The following is a 15,565-nucleotide window of genomic DNA, read 5'->3' on the forward strand; positions in this document are numbered from 1 at the left end:
TAAAAATCGGCCGATATATCGGACGATCGGTCGGAAATCGGACAATCGGCCAAAAAATCGTTCTAGTGTGTGGCGGCCTTTACTTAGCTGAAGAAGATGTCTAGAACTACCCTGTACTTATATACGTGTTAGAGTTTACTGTTGCACAGTCTGGAGCATCTGCACACAGTACTCTACCAAGGCAATGTAGGCTGGTAAGAAAATGGAAGGATGGATTTAATTAACAGACACAGCGCATACACAGCAGTGAGATAGAATGGGGTTTTGAGCTCTTTTAAACATACTGCTGAAGTGAATTTGAACTAGGACCCTTTGACCATGGTGGAAATTAGTTTTCTGCCGTAAGGATATTCCGTAGACAACAGGACAATTAACCCACAGGGACACTCTGAACTTTGAGTGTGGTGAATCTGATTAAGAAGACCTTGTAAAATAAACCATTTAGCATTATCTGTACCAGATGAAATATAAAACAGACCTGTGGTAAAATTGATATTTTAGTTGTAGCACTACAAATTCTGTTATTTGGGTATATAAATTACATGTACTGTATGTGTTTAGTCTACAGCAATTATATCTATTCTCTTATTCATATCTTACAATACAGGAATTGACAAAATTGATTATCATTTTGTGGTTAATTTTTTTTTTTTAATTAGCTGAAAAATCACAACCTGTGCAGTTTATATTATGTAGTTTTTAGTAGAAAACGAGAGCAACGTATAATATCTAAGTTCCTGATTGGGCCTGATTCGCTGCAGCTTACGTGAAAGCAGCAGTGATTCACAAATCTAATACAGCAGGAGACATCTTCTATAAGTAAGTAGTCACCTCCTTCATGCATGGATGATCCAGTGGTGCATCGGATCTCCTGCAATACCATTGGCTGACCTGTGGGGTCACACAAGCAAGCCACTGCACCTTCTAAAAAGATGCCAGGAAATCTCCATCAGAGACCCTGTCCTTGGCACTCCCACAAAACAGTGGCTACATGCCTTTGCATTTGGAAACAGAGGCCACAACACCCCCCACCACCACCTCCATATGGTACGTTGCGCATAGTGAAGCAGAAGCAATGGCACTTGAGGACCATTACGTTTCTCCAACATGGCAGATATTCTGTGTAGGGTGCAAAGAAAAATGTGCAGTGTTGGTAACTGCAAGGTGCAAGAGGAATTATCAGAAAAGGAACACCTTACAGGAAGCAATGCTATATGATTTGCTACCTTGAAGTCAATGGAGATAGATTATGTATTTGCTTTTTCTCTTTTTCGTTACATTTAGTCAAGTAATAGAGAAAAGCCGTATAACACAGCTGCCACATAGTAATAATGGAACTACTGTATACACTACTGAACATCTTTTTTTTTAATAAAAAGTATTTTTCTTACAGTTTAAGTAATACAATACTGTGACATTAGCAAGATCAAGGAAACATCGCTTAACGTTAAAATAGCAGCAACCAGTACAAGAGCAATAACAGCATGAATGGATATAGTTTGTCCAACACAATATTGAACACTGTAATGTTTGAAATGACTGTAAATGTGGTCATGCAACAGATTAAAAAGAACCACAGTTCAATACAGGAAACGCAATCTTTGGATCAGACACTTATTTTTATTGTCCTTGATAATTAATAACAGATTTGCTGTGTACATGCAAGATTAAAGCTGTAAATACAGTAAACCGGAGTATACAACTGAGCAGGCCACCGTCTGACCCAGTTGTGATGTCATTGTTATTGGTCATGTGGCCATATCACAGTTTGGTCAATGGGTCACCTGTGCACATATACAGATGCACAACTAGTATATCAGTATGGTACAATCTGCTGTGCTTCAGGGCTGACAACCACATTCACAAATATTTCAGCTGATGAACTAGTGATTTATCATTTGTCCACTGCAGCAACAATATACATAGTGTGTAGCCTTAGAGAATGAACAAATTTGCTTGGAATATAAATTTGTTTTCCAGTGGTGTATTTTTACTTTTACATCTTCTGGGGTAAATCCAATGAGGCTCTTTGTGCCACCGAGTGTCACCACAGTGCCCAGCCGTATACATATTTCCCACTTCAAATAAGCACTTATCACCAATTTTCCTGCACACGTAGTGTTTGTGGAAGCGAGACAAAGTCAGCTATATGCGTCCCGTAATGTGTTGGTCAGGAACATTTGGCACATCACAGCTTACTGAATTAACACCTTTGACTTAAGGGGTCTACACACAGAGAGATTTTCTAAGCGTTCTGAGCGATGCTAGATCGCTCAGAATGTTCAGCAAGATCGCTCAGCACACAGCGATATGTCAGCGCTGTGTGCTAAGCGATCTGTCAGGACCAGTGTTCGCTATCGCTATGGCCCTTACACACGAAGAGATGTAGGGTCATTTTCTAAGTGATATAGTTACATCACTGATACCCCTTTCATACTTGCAAGCCGGGTCGCAAGCTGGGTTCTTAGTTCCGGTTGCGACCCGGCTTGCAAGTGCTTTCACACTGGCCACCCAACCCGGAATGAAGTCGGGCAGGTGGCATCATCTGGAGGCTTGGCTGGGGCGGCGCTGGGAGATATCAGCACCTCCCAGCGGCGCATTTTCACTGCAGTGAACGGGATCTTGGTCACGCTGAGCCGGAATACCCATTCACACTCACCGCATCCCGTGTCGATTCCGGAATCTACCCAGGTCAGGACCTGGGTAGAAATCCCGGAATACTGAACACGGGATGCAGTGAGAAGACCCTTTCACACTGAGCTAAATCCCGGGTTGATGCGCGTTCATGTGCAAAAACCCGGGATATTTTTGAAAGTGTGAAAGGGGTATTAGAAAATGCCCTGAAATTGCCCCATGTGTAGGCCCCATTATAATAAAAAGTATACACAGTACACAGTATAATGGACAAATATAGAGAAGATTATTTGAATGTTGTTAATAAAATGTGTGATTGCATATATCTTTGTCAGGAGTATAAGGAGGCATCTAGAGAAGATTAACTTAATCTAAATATTGCCATGGTTACTGGTTGTACTATCGAAGAAATAATATTATACAGGGTGGTTTTGATTGTTTTGCATTGTTTGTTTTGAATGAAGCTATTCAACATATTGAGAAATGTTAAAATTGAGGAATAATGGAGAGCTAAGTAAATTATCATTGTTGTTTGCATGCAGCTTTACTGTATAAAAGACTTACCTACGCAATGTTAATGCATGAATAAAGTAATGTGTTGTAATATTGTTATTTTATCCTAAGGGATTGTTTTATGATATTCATTGTAATCATTTTAATTTGTTTCTAAAGCTTTTTTTTAGCCATAATTCTCAATTTGCATTTTCTTTAGTCTGTTCATTCTGAGGCATTGTTTTAACATAGCAAGAATAGAAAATAATAGATTGACTTTTTGTTCCCTTGCAGAAAGGTCGCATGAAAATGTAAATCTGACCCTGAGAAACGCAAACTCCAAACCTACTTATTTAAAGGTAAAGAGATTTTCTTTGTACAGTGTAATATGTAGCTGCTGGGTAGATAAAGGATAATAATATTAATACAGGTTGGCAGAATGGTATCATTCCAATACAGAATTAAGTCAATTTGTAACTATGGGGCAGATGTATCATTAAGCTTGTTACGTTTGTGAAATAACGAGTCCCGCTTCTCCTGCATAACGAGGAGAAGCGGGCACTCGTTATGGGGAGATGTATTAACATCCCCCAAGCCGATAAGGAGAGCCGTTATGCCCAGCGTTAACGGCTCTCCTTATCGGCTCCCTCGCCGCCCCGCACATGCGCACTCCCCGTCGCCCCCCCTGCCCGGCTTACTGGGCATGCGTGAGATCTCGCAAAAACCGCGAGATCTCCAGCGCAGCCCAAGCCAGACGCAGGGCTAGCGTTGTCCCCATGGTGGGGGATAGGACAACGCTAGCCCTGAGCTGGCGAAGCGGCCGGGGCGAATTAACGCCTTGAAGGCTGTTAATACATCGCCCCGGCCGTTAATCCCTGGGGGGGATTGCAGGGACAGCCCCGCCGAGCGTAACTCGGCAGGCTGTCACTAGCGCACGTTAGGTGCGCTAGTAATACATTAGGGACAGACGTAATCCCCCCCAGTTAACCAGCGTTAAGTGCATTTTTGCACTTAACGCTGGTTAATACATCTGCCCCTATATTAGGAAAAAGTGAGAAAATATGATTTATTGTACCTAATTAACATTTTTAGTTCTGCTATAAGAAGAGTAGGTACTTATGTAGTATCTGGGCGGCCGATTTTAAAATCAGGTCGGAAAAATCGCATTGAATCACATGCGATCTGATGCGATTTTCCATAGGATTCAATGTTAACATAGTCCTGCTCATTTCCCCACTATCCAAGTGGGCATAGAGTTGATTTTATAAAGCGTGGCGAGCACAGTGAGCCACCGAGCCCAAAGCGTGGCGAGCGGCCGCGGATTACGTAAATTGTTTTCCACGTCCCCTCGCGGGGCTCGTTACGCTCGCCACGCTTTGGGCTTGGTGGCTCGCTGCGCTTGCCACGCTTTATAAAATCAACTCTATGCCCACTTGGATAGTGGGGAAATGAACAGGACCTTGTTAAAATTGAATCCTATGCAAAATCGCATCGAATTGCATCGCATGCGATATCGGATGCGATTCGATGCAATTTTGCCGAAAATCGCGTCAAATCGCATCTGATTGTATGCCTTAAGGTAAGGCATACAATCAGAAAATCGGCAGCCCAGATACTACATAAGTACCGAAGAGTAATAATAGTGAATGGCCAGGGGTTCCACGCTGTGGGGATGTATTTGGAGATGAAAAGTACGTGATTCAAAAATATCAACACAAAGGCCTGTATTCAATGCGGCCGGCGAGGGGATTAAACGGCGAAGATCGCAGAAAACCAGCAATCCTCGCTGTTTAACCCCCACGCCGGCTGAACCCCCAAGATGAACTCTATTCAGTGTTCCGGGGGAATCCTCGCTGTCAGAAGACAGTGAAGATTCCCCCAAACATCAAGGCTTGCGGCAAATGCAGGGAGCCTGCTGCATTTAGCCGTCAGTCTCGCTGTTTCTGCCACCACATACGCTGATTCCACCTTGCCCCAAAAATGGAGCGAGGGGGAATTGGCGTATGCAGGGGGGTCAGTTGAATACTGACCGGGCAAGCGGTGACAGCAAGCAGGCAGCACTGATCGCTGTCACTGCTCGCCCCTGCATTGAATACATCTCATTGTCTGTAACAATTAAACATATAGTAGGTGTCTCTCTCACAAAGCAAAGGTCTGCAGCAAGCTTTCCTACAGGGTTATTCAATTTTGTTTTAATTTTTTTATTTTATTGAAATTTGCTGTGCTGTTGTGACAAATAGACCTATTAATCTTACTACATAGGGTATAGAAGGCCGGAAGCCTAGGAAAATGAATTCATCACATGGGTCAGAGAGAAATTAATTTAGCAATTCTGCTTTAGGAAATCCAATTTGTCAATTGTTAAGTGGACAGTAAATTTAACAATTGTTGGGGAGAATTGTTTCGATATTGAGGATAGGTCTCTTACTACTTTCAACCATGCATTTAAAAGGAATGGGGTCATTTTTAAACACATACACATTTTATGTACAAAAGAGCCTTCTAAGGTGCTTGTCAGCTTTCCTGCTCTCTAGGAACAACCCCATGAGGGCAGTTTGAATTTAGTTTAGAAAGATTGCAAACACTAGAGAAATTGGAACCTTTGCTTAAGATCAGCCCCTTGTACAGTGCTTGTAAATTGGAGATTTATCCTGATCATAAAAAGCCTTAAATAACAATTTATTATGTAAAGTACATGTCATTTGTGTGTGACATGTATTTAAAAAAGTGATATTTGTTTTATTATTTAAACCATTTTTTATTTATTTTCATGACCGTTTTCAGTGAAGGCAAATATGTTATTTCTTTCTAATATGATTTTACTTTCTGTTACAGAAAAGCCCAGTTAGGCAGCTGATTTTTGCACATGAAACATTAGACAAGGCAATTAAAGGATTGTCTGTATCACATTCACAAGGTGCTGTACCACAATGCAAGTCTGTGGTTGACCACTATATCACAATGGTAAGATGCATGTAAGGAATATGTCATAGGGGCAATTAAAATGCTATATTTAAAGAATGGCTCATATTCATTAAAGTATAATAATTGTAAACGTGGGATTAGCAGTTGTCGAGTGTGTATAGTGTATATACTGTACTATTTAGCAGTCTGCAGACATTACTATGTAGAGTGTTTTACTGGTGGATATACATTGCCATTCTCTAGCAAACTTATAGTTACTCCATCTAACAACTGTTACAGAAACTGGTATTTCAGAGGCCAGAATAAATATATTTTCTTGCATCATAAATTCAAAAATATATTGGAAAATGTACATTTGACCAAGGGTGTATCCAGAATTTGTGGGCCCCTTAGCAACATTTTGAAGGACCCTTGTCTCATTGCTTTTCTTCTGGAGAGACACATCTATGTGGCAGTTGTTATTTTTAGACACAATTCGGGAGGCCAATCCCGGGATCGGGATCGGCGGGATCCCGGGATTTGGCCCCCAAAACGCCGGGATTTCAATCCCGGGATTGGAGTTTCCAATCCCGGGATTTCGGGATTAGACGGCGCATGCGCCGTCTAATTCCGGGCAGCGTCTGAGCACTCGCTCAGACACTGCCCAGCTTCTCCCATACCCGGAAACGTAGCACTGCACAGCGTGACGAGGTCACGCTGCGCAGGGCACAGCCCGCCCATCCGCCCCGGCTCCTGGTCAGCACCCCGCCTCCAACCCAACAGCTCTCCCAACCCTGCTCCCGGCAGCACCCTGCACCAGCCCGGCCGCCCACTCTGCAAAATGTAAGTAAATAGTGGGCGGCCAGGGCGTTTTAGGCAGCTAATAATAGCGCTATGCGTGTAGGTGGTATAATGGATGCATTTCCCATTAAATAGCCATATTTCAGGCGTCTGTCCGCACTAGGGATGCCAATCCCGGGATCCCGGGAATCCCGGGATTGAGCATTTTTCAATCCCGAATCCCGGGATTGAAAAAATGCCCCGGGATTGGCATCCCTAGACACAATAATAGTGCCTTAGTTCATTTTCAGAACCATAGTAGTGCCTTAGTTAATGTTAAGCCTTACAACCTAGTTTATTTTATGTACCAGATTAGGGCTGTAGTTCAGATGATTTCATATTATAGAGCTGCCAGTACAAATTATGCAATACAGTGCCAACAGTTATGACAAAGTGTCCACAGTTCATTTTATGTAGCATCATCGCTTTGCCCCAAAAAGAGCTGAATGAGCAAATAAAAGACCAAATCTATGCTCATTGTCTTTTTCAACTCGAAGGGTGTGGTTCACAAGGAATTTCTACCTATCGGTCAAACTGTCAATGGTGCATTTTACACGGGAGTGCTCAATCGCTTGAGAAACAAGGTCCACCGTGACTGCAAGGAGATTGCCACTAACTGGGTCCTCCATCACAACAATGCGGAAATTTACAAATAGCTGCAAGTGAGGAAGTTTTAGTTTTGTTCTCCGGATCAAATTCGGCCTGAAAGGACACCAATTTCAGACTAGAAAAAGTGGAAGTGGCCAAGACAAGGGCACTGAAGGACGTTCTGGTTAATGCCTTCCAAAAAGCATACCAAGCTTGGCAGACTTGCTGGCAATGGTGTATCAATGCTCATGGGTCATACTTTGAATATCATTAACCCTGAATGTTCAATAAATTGTTTCCCCCAGGTTTAGGCCCTTATTCAGATCTGATCACAGTACAAATTTGTTCTTAAACTGGGCAAAACCATGTGCACTGCAGGTGGGGCAGATGTACCATGTGCAGAGAGAATTAGATTTGTGTGTGTTATTTTTTTTGTACTTGTGTAATAGCACCGCGCCCACTACGCTATTTGCTTAGTGGGCTATTCTGTGAACTGAAATCGCATCGCATGGCAAACGGCACAAAAATGGGCCATGCGATGCGATTTCACTACACTAGTGTACGTATGCGTAGTGAAATCGCATCACATCGCATGGCCTGTTTTTGTGCCATGCGATGCGTGAACAGCACTGTGTATACCACATTATATACAGTACAGCCCTGGATATACTGAACAGCACTAGATATACTGCAATATATACAGTACAGCACTGGATATACTATTATTATCACGTGTGATGCCATGCAATGGGATTTAGGTCACCCCCACTATCCACGCCAGCCCGCAGCGTGGCGAGGGGACGCGTTACACGTCCTCCTGACCTTTTCATACCCCCACTATCCACGTCAGCGCGAAGTTGATTTAATAAAGTGTGGCGAGTGCAGCGAGCCACCGAGTCCGAAGCGTGGCGAGCGCAGCGAGGGGTCACGGAATACATGTAAAGTAATCCGCGTCCCCTCATGGGACTTGCTGCGCTCGGTGGCTCGCCACACTTTATAAAATCAACTCCACGCCGACATGGATAGTGGGGGTATGAAAAGGTCTGGAGGACGCGAAATGCGTCCCCTCGCGAGGCTCGCTGCGATCACCACGATTCGGGCTGTCGTGGATAGTGGGGGTGTTTTAGGAACACGCTCACACCTGCCATATATCTACATCTGAGACAGTAATTACAACATGTGTATACTGTTAACTTGAATTTACTTAATAATTAATAATAAATTATAACATTAAGTAATTACATTAATAAAAATTCAACAAGAATAAACACATGAATAATATCATTTAATCAAGATAAAATAAATTCATGAAAGAGTCACTCTTCCCAGCCTGCATTAGCCTTTGGAAGCAGTGCAAGTGCATGAAGAATACGGTTAAATGCATTATCAGCATTATCAGAGTTTTCCGCCAAATAAATTCCTGCAGATAGGAGTCTAAATGCTGGCGTGCGGTGCCTCTATGGCGCTTGTTGCGCCATTTACATGACCCCCAAAGGAGCTCAATGTTCTGGGTGTGAACACCTGTCTCCGGGTTGACAAAATCAAATCGATGATTCACACGAGCATGGTGATATCCTGCCTGCTCCAGCTGCTCCGTATTATAGGCACGCCAGCAGTCCGAGTAAATCGTTGTCCCCGGTTCGATCAATTGATTTATGGCGGCCATCAGAGAACTGGAGTCCCGTTTCTGGACCAGAGTTACAAAGCACTCACCAGTGTCCCTTGAAATGCCTCCGAATATCCACTGTTGAGGCAGCATCCATCCAACATTGCTTTTCCTTTGGACAAACAGGCTCTTGTCTACTTCGACGATCTTACCGGGACCGCAAATACGCCGTTGGGGCTGTGCCATTAGGTCGACAGTGCAGGCCTCCCTCATCAAGTTGTTATACAGGATCGCTGTTTTATTGGACAACTACAGTTGTCGCTCACAGTAACTGATAGTTGTCAGCTCCTTCGCCCAGGAATACATGAAGCGGATAAGTGTCAGGAAGGATAAACGGCACCCCAGGAACCAATGTGCCACTCTGACGCTCACCTTCTTCCAGCAAGATTTGATATGGCAGCACCACATGCACTCTTTCATAGATAAGCGCATTGGGTGCCCGTTCACACAATTTTGTGTTACTGGCAACAAATGGTGCTGCTGGAAGAACACAACTGCCTCCTCCTCTGTCTTTGGCAAGGTGAACATAGTGACACTTTCTGCAGCCATTACTGTCACTTCTCCTTCACCTCTCTCTGATGCAGCCATTACTGTCACTTCCTAAGCTCTGACTGAATCTGACAGGGAGCGGGAACTGTACTTCTGACTGACTACGCTATTTGCATACAATCATTCGATTTCAGCCACATCTGGCCGATAAATCGAATGATTGCATGCATTTTGAAGGGGACATTCGACGCGATGCGCAGGCACGCCGTCGAATGTTGCATCGATAGATATTATGTGCTGCACATAATATTTATCGAATTGCATGAGCAATCGCATGTGGTTTTTAACTACATGCGATTGCTCAAATGCACTCACCGTAGGGACTGGAGCAGGGACCGGAGTTGGCAGCGGTGGAGGAGCGGGACAGGAGAGCTGGCGGGAAACGGGGTACATACCTGGCTGGGGACCGGAGCTGTCAGGCGGCGAGATATGACTTTGAAACACTGGATGGCCCTCTGATTGGCTGAGGCCGCTGAGAGCTCTCTCAGTCAATCAGCGGCCGCCTGAATGTGAGGCCGCTGAGTCTCAGCAGCCTCGGCCAATTAGAGGGCCGTCCAGTGTTTCCAAGTCCTGCAGAGTCCCGCCGCCTGACAGCTCCACCGCTTTGGTCCCCAGCCAGGTACGTACCCCGCTCCCCGCCAGCGCTCCACACAGCCACTTCCAGCACCCGATGTCTGGCATGCGTCATGCACTGGTCACCACTTGATGCGATCAGATGCGCTGGGACATCGCATTTCGATGTCCCAGCGCATCTGATCGCATAAGTGTATGGGCAGCATTACCCTTTGTATATTATGCAACAGCTAGAGAGTGAAAGGTTAGCTAAACCTGGTGGAACTAAGAGGTCTGCATGACAAATTCTTCACATTCAGATGGATAAAAGAACATACTGTATCATATATTATATATTCAAATTACTTGCTTATTGAATATTTAATGATTTGTAAATTCTTGGTTAATTCTTGAAGTAATGTTTGTTAGGATTAAAAATTAATTAAAAAACAACAACACAAATGAGTACTAATCCTTTATCCCTCTGTTTGTGTTTTCTGTCAGTTCGGTGTAAAAAGACAACATGGAAATAACAGAGCTGAAGAGAAAAGCTGCTCTTCCAAGTCACTTGTAAATAATGTGAAGATGATGGATTTGCAGCTTGAGCTAATCGTGGCTCAGCATCGTGTGTCAGTCAAACTTCTCAATCAAATACAAGGTAAGGTTTTGTCTGCAGTATACCTGTCTATTGTATAGAACTGTTATGACAATGTACCTAACCACTCAATAAAGCATATTAACTTGTTAATGGAGTTGACAGGGTTGAAAATATACATACGTTTGTATAAATCAGTATATTAGCATTAAGCAAAGTAAGAATGTGTAAAGTAATTCTTTTATTCACCTCAATTCCGTAGTGTTTTCTTAAAACAAGATTTGTGCAATATACGGTACTGTAAGAGGCAGATTCATGTATCTGCAAGGTACCCGTAATCTTGCTTGTTTATGCTTAAATCACATAGAGGTGCAAGCAAGAACCTATTAATTTGTGGAAGACGTTCTACTTACTGGATGCACAGATAACAGTGATTTTAGGGATATATCTTATGTGTGCATAGACCTGTAAAGTTTTTCACGGCTGCACTGCATTATGCAATTACTGTTATTTGTAATTGACACTTCTGAAGACAGAATATGAGAATCACTTCATGCATGGCACATTGAAACTGTGTATTGATATATACAGTATGGGTCATTCCACATCAACTGATTCCATTTTTAATTACTTTTTAAACTTACTCACAGTTTGTATTGCAATCTGTATGCTACATGGGATATTAGAACTAACTACAAATTTTCAATTCAACTTTTTTTAAGTAAAAAATATCTACACATTTTGGCACTGAATGAAGATATTTTCAAAGACTACAACAACTCCCCCCCCCCCCCGCCCACACACACACACACACACACACACCCTTGCACATTTTGTTTCTAAAGTAAATCGCTTTATTTCCAAGGTTTCTATTAGCCTAAAAAGAATAGCCTTTAGTGTTCAATTGCGGCTGTTTTCAGATGGTTTTAAGTTATGTTTTGCTAATGCAGAGTCACTTTTTTGTAAGTCGAAACTGCTCTGGTGAAACATGACTGGAAATACGTGAAAACTGCGGCATTTTCGTAAAAAAACATGTGGATTAGCGGGTAATTTGCTAATCCATGTGCTTTTTCATTTGTGCTAGATTATTCGACTAATCTAAAATGGGCATTTTCATTAAATGGAAAGTAAATTTGAATGTCGAAATGTGCTGTTTGTTAGACTAGTCCCAAATGCACTTAATTCAATACGCTCCATAAACTTTTAAAATATCAAATTTCCATTTAAAAAAATCTGCACATTTTGTGTTGCTTTTTGATTTTCTAAGATTGGCCATGCTGAATTTCAATATGGGATCTCGCCATCAGGGGCAGCGAGCCCCTGCGGTGTTGAATTGGGTGAAAGGGAGGGCTGGCAGAAAATGCTCCAGCCCTTCGGAACCCTGGGAATGTGCAGCAAATCCTAAACATCACGTAATTTATCATTAAATACTGCCCAGTGTATAGGTATCTCGTTCTATATGGCATTGTTTTGAATGATCAAAGAATCACATCTTCACAAGTAATAACTTCAGATGGATATGGTAGTGAGGCAACATAGTGTTTGATCTGGAGATAAGCATATAAGTGTTGATGTGTGAGGCCACATAAGTAACGATCCTCCCTCCAGGATCAAATACATCTTCAGTAGCTTTAATGCCTATTTGTTTTAATCTCTGAAAAACACTATTCTCCAACTCAGGAGTAAACATGGGATTCCCATATAAAGAAATTTGTTTTGTGTAACCAGGATTCCTTTTAAACATGTTATTTGTGGTATAGGTATCTTTAGAAGTCAACACATTTCATTTTTTTATCTTACCCTGTTTTGTCCTTCATTTTCAGTTGATGGTGAACATCTCAGATTATCTAAGAATTCCACTCAAAACCAAGAAAAGGCGGAGTCTTTAAGCTTCCATACAGGTTAAATAATGCTTTGTATATTTCAATAAATTAGAATTATTTCATAAATCTGAATATTACATACTTTAATTATATAACTTTATTGCCAATTGTAGAAATCAAAATACTTGATAAAATCAACAAGAATAAGTTGTCCAAAGCCATTTTCTTGATGCAGAAGGCTGTACTGTTTAATAATGGACTAAACAGTTCTCCCAATAAGCTCTTAGAGGTAATGTTAAGTGTACATGTTGTGTCAATGCTATATGTCTAGTGTATATGTATGTTTGTGTGTGTGTCCATGATTATTATTTTTATCAATTTTATTCTCTCTAATTTGGGACATTCTTTTCTATACTGTACTGTGTATAACTGTAAAACACTGTACTGTGAATAACACCGTATACGCGTGATAAACTATTAGAATCAGAATTTAGTTATTCACCTATATGGTGGGATACAATCTAGTCCGAGTTCATTATAAGTGTGGGATGCCGGCTGAACTCGGGCATTTTTTTAAAAGCGGGAATCATTTACAAGGTATGGTTTTGTCTTTTAATGATTGCTGCGTTAAAAAAACCATCCAAGATCAGCCTGCATTCCACACCCCTAGCGAATTCTGACTGTATAACATCCCGCCAATAAAATCATATTCCCCCTGTATAATATTGGAGAAATGATCCTTTATACCTTGTGCAAATGCAGAAATATTAATAACCAATATACATGATAGCATGCTGCATACGTAATCTGTGCTTACTTGCGTAATGCAGCCTTTGTGTGGTTATACGCACACTAATAACTTAGCAAATAAGAGACCAATACTGTATGCTGTGATTTTGTGGTTCCAAAGCACAAAATGTATTTGATTACCAAGAAAATAATAATATTACAGTTTACAGTTTTTACACAAATAAAGATTTAACAAGTAACAGTGAGAGAGAGATTACAATTACAGTCCATACAGTACATAGCACAGATAATACAATGCGACCAAATTATACATGCAATACCAGGTTCCAAAAACAGCTTGCTTCATATGTGGATTGAATGGGGGTGTGTGTTTGTGTGTGTATTTGAATGGATGCAATGAGTGGTAAGTGCGGGGTTCAGTGTGTGTGTGTGTGTGTGTGTGTGTAAAGGTGTCTGAGGTTCATTTATTTGTGTTTCTGTGTTTCTGTGACCCTCTAATTATATACCGTAAATACAGGGGAGTATGCTATGTTACGCAATGTCTTTTCTCATTGGTTCAGAGTTTAGTCCCAGCTTTTACACAACGTGTCATAGGTTATTCTAAGAGAGGTGAAAAGGGCTTTGTTCTTGCAAGAGTGGTTTGAACCAACTGATTTACACCCTTTCTGAGTAGTTTCATTGAAGCAATATCGAACACATTTTCTGTATATTGTGAGTGCATTATGCTATAATTTCCCCACAAACACCATCTAATAGCAAACGCAATGATGAACAGTTTGATACTAGATATGAGTACACTATGTTACTCTAATCTGTTACAGAATTTGCTGAATTGTAGCTAATATACTAATGTTTTTAAATGAAAAGACCTTGATCTGGATGCCTAGTTATGTGTACCATTATGGCTTGTCTCAGCATGTATGCCTTCTGCCGTAATAGACAATGGTTGCGCTAATGCGCAAAGTACTGTATTGCGCAAAAATGCATACGCAGGCACCCTCCTTACAAACGCCATAATGCAATTAAATACAGAGATGTAATTTCGACTTTGACTCTTGCTATCAAGTCCAATGATGAAAAAGACTGTGTTTATCAGCTAATTACTTTGTTTGATGCTATTTCCTTGCATTTGAATTATATTTCAATCTGACCTTATTGGTAGGATTCACAGAAATTGATACAACAAGCGGAAGTTGAGGAAAATGCAGTATACTTATCTTGCATTAAACAACCAGAGGCAAAAGTTGGCAGAATGACCGTGCCTCCCCCACCTATTTTACTTTGCAGAACAGAAAATGTGATGGTGTTTAAGCCAGCTCCATTCATTTCCAATATTAAGGTAATTGCTGCCTGTGAATTGTATGTTATTGTATCTAAAGTCTTCATTTTATCTACTGTATGCTAATCAGATATTTAGTTTACCATTTGCATTTAATAATTCCATGTAGCTTTCTCATTAGTTGCTGTAGATGTACCATAAATGTCTTGTTATGACTTACATTTTAATGTTATAACATTCTATGTAGGTGGCTTGGTACTGTATATTTGGACTGAGTGTAACAGGACCCAACTTAAAAGCAAGGTTAAATGATCATCATCTTCCAGGAACTGGAGAAAAGGTAAATACTTTATTAAATTGATCTGTACAGTCTACCTCTGTATTGGGTGCAGATTGGATGAAGGAGAAATACGAGGGGTGATTGATAAGTACCGGTGTTTGAAGACAGTGACGGCAAACCTGTATATCATTATTTATTGTCATCTGTCAAACAACAAGTTTTGAGCTTTTTCTAACTATGGAGAAAGTGCAGTACCGATCGGTGATTAGATTCTTGTTTTCGGATGGGAAGACGGGTGATAAACTCAAAGAAAAGTTGGTAGCCATTTATGGAGACCTTCACCTTTGATGACAACTATCAGATATTGGTTCTAGGAATTCAAGCGTGGTCGTACATTCATCCTTGATGAAGAGTGTCCAGTTCGCCCAATTGAAGTGACTACGGATGAAATGAAAACAATACAATAGAAGTGGGTATAAAGGGAATTAAAGCACTTAATGGTTAACCACGTGATAGGTGTAAATAACAACAGATGGATATCACCATGAGTTTAATTTCCTTTTAAGGTATTTTGGTCTCCTCAGAATACTACCATGGACATGAATGGTGGTCT

At 41.3% G+C, this 15,565-nt stretch overlaps 1 protein-coding gene across 2 annotated transcripts in view; it reads left to right on the forward strand.

The window, feature by feature from the left end:
• The window catches only part of CFAP54 (cilia and flagella associated protein 54), a 341,833-nt gene that overhangs the window by 73,166 nt on the left and 253,102 nt on the right, over window positions 1–15,565 (forward strand). For both annotated transcript variants that reach the window (XM_083182295.1, XM_083182296.1), the window contains exons 16-22: window positions 3,421–3,485; window positions 5,962–6,090; window positions 10,730–10,883; window positions 12,644–12,721; window positions 12,817–12,932; window positions 14,556–14,732; window positions 14,920–15,012. In XM_083182295.1, coding sequence (XP_083038421.1) covers window positions 3,421–3,485; window positions 5,962–6,090; window positions 10,730–10,883; window positions 12,644–12,721; window positions 12,817–12,932; window positions 14,556–14,732; window positions 14,920–15,012 — 812 coding nt within the window. The remainder of the gene's footprint in view (window positions 1–3,420; window positions 3,486–5,961; window positions 6,091–10,729; window positions 10,884–12,643; window positions 12,722–12,816; window positions 12,933–14,555; window positions 14,733–14,919; window positions 15,013–15,565) is intronic.

This window comes from Crinia signifera, chromosome 4, assembly GCF_055691185.1.
Source record: "Crinia signifera chromosome 4, ASM5569118v1, whole genome shotgun sequence".
Taxonomy (NCBI): domain Eukaryota; kingdom Metazoa; phylum Chordata; class Amphibia; order Anura; family Myobatrachidae; genus Crinia; species Crinia signifera.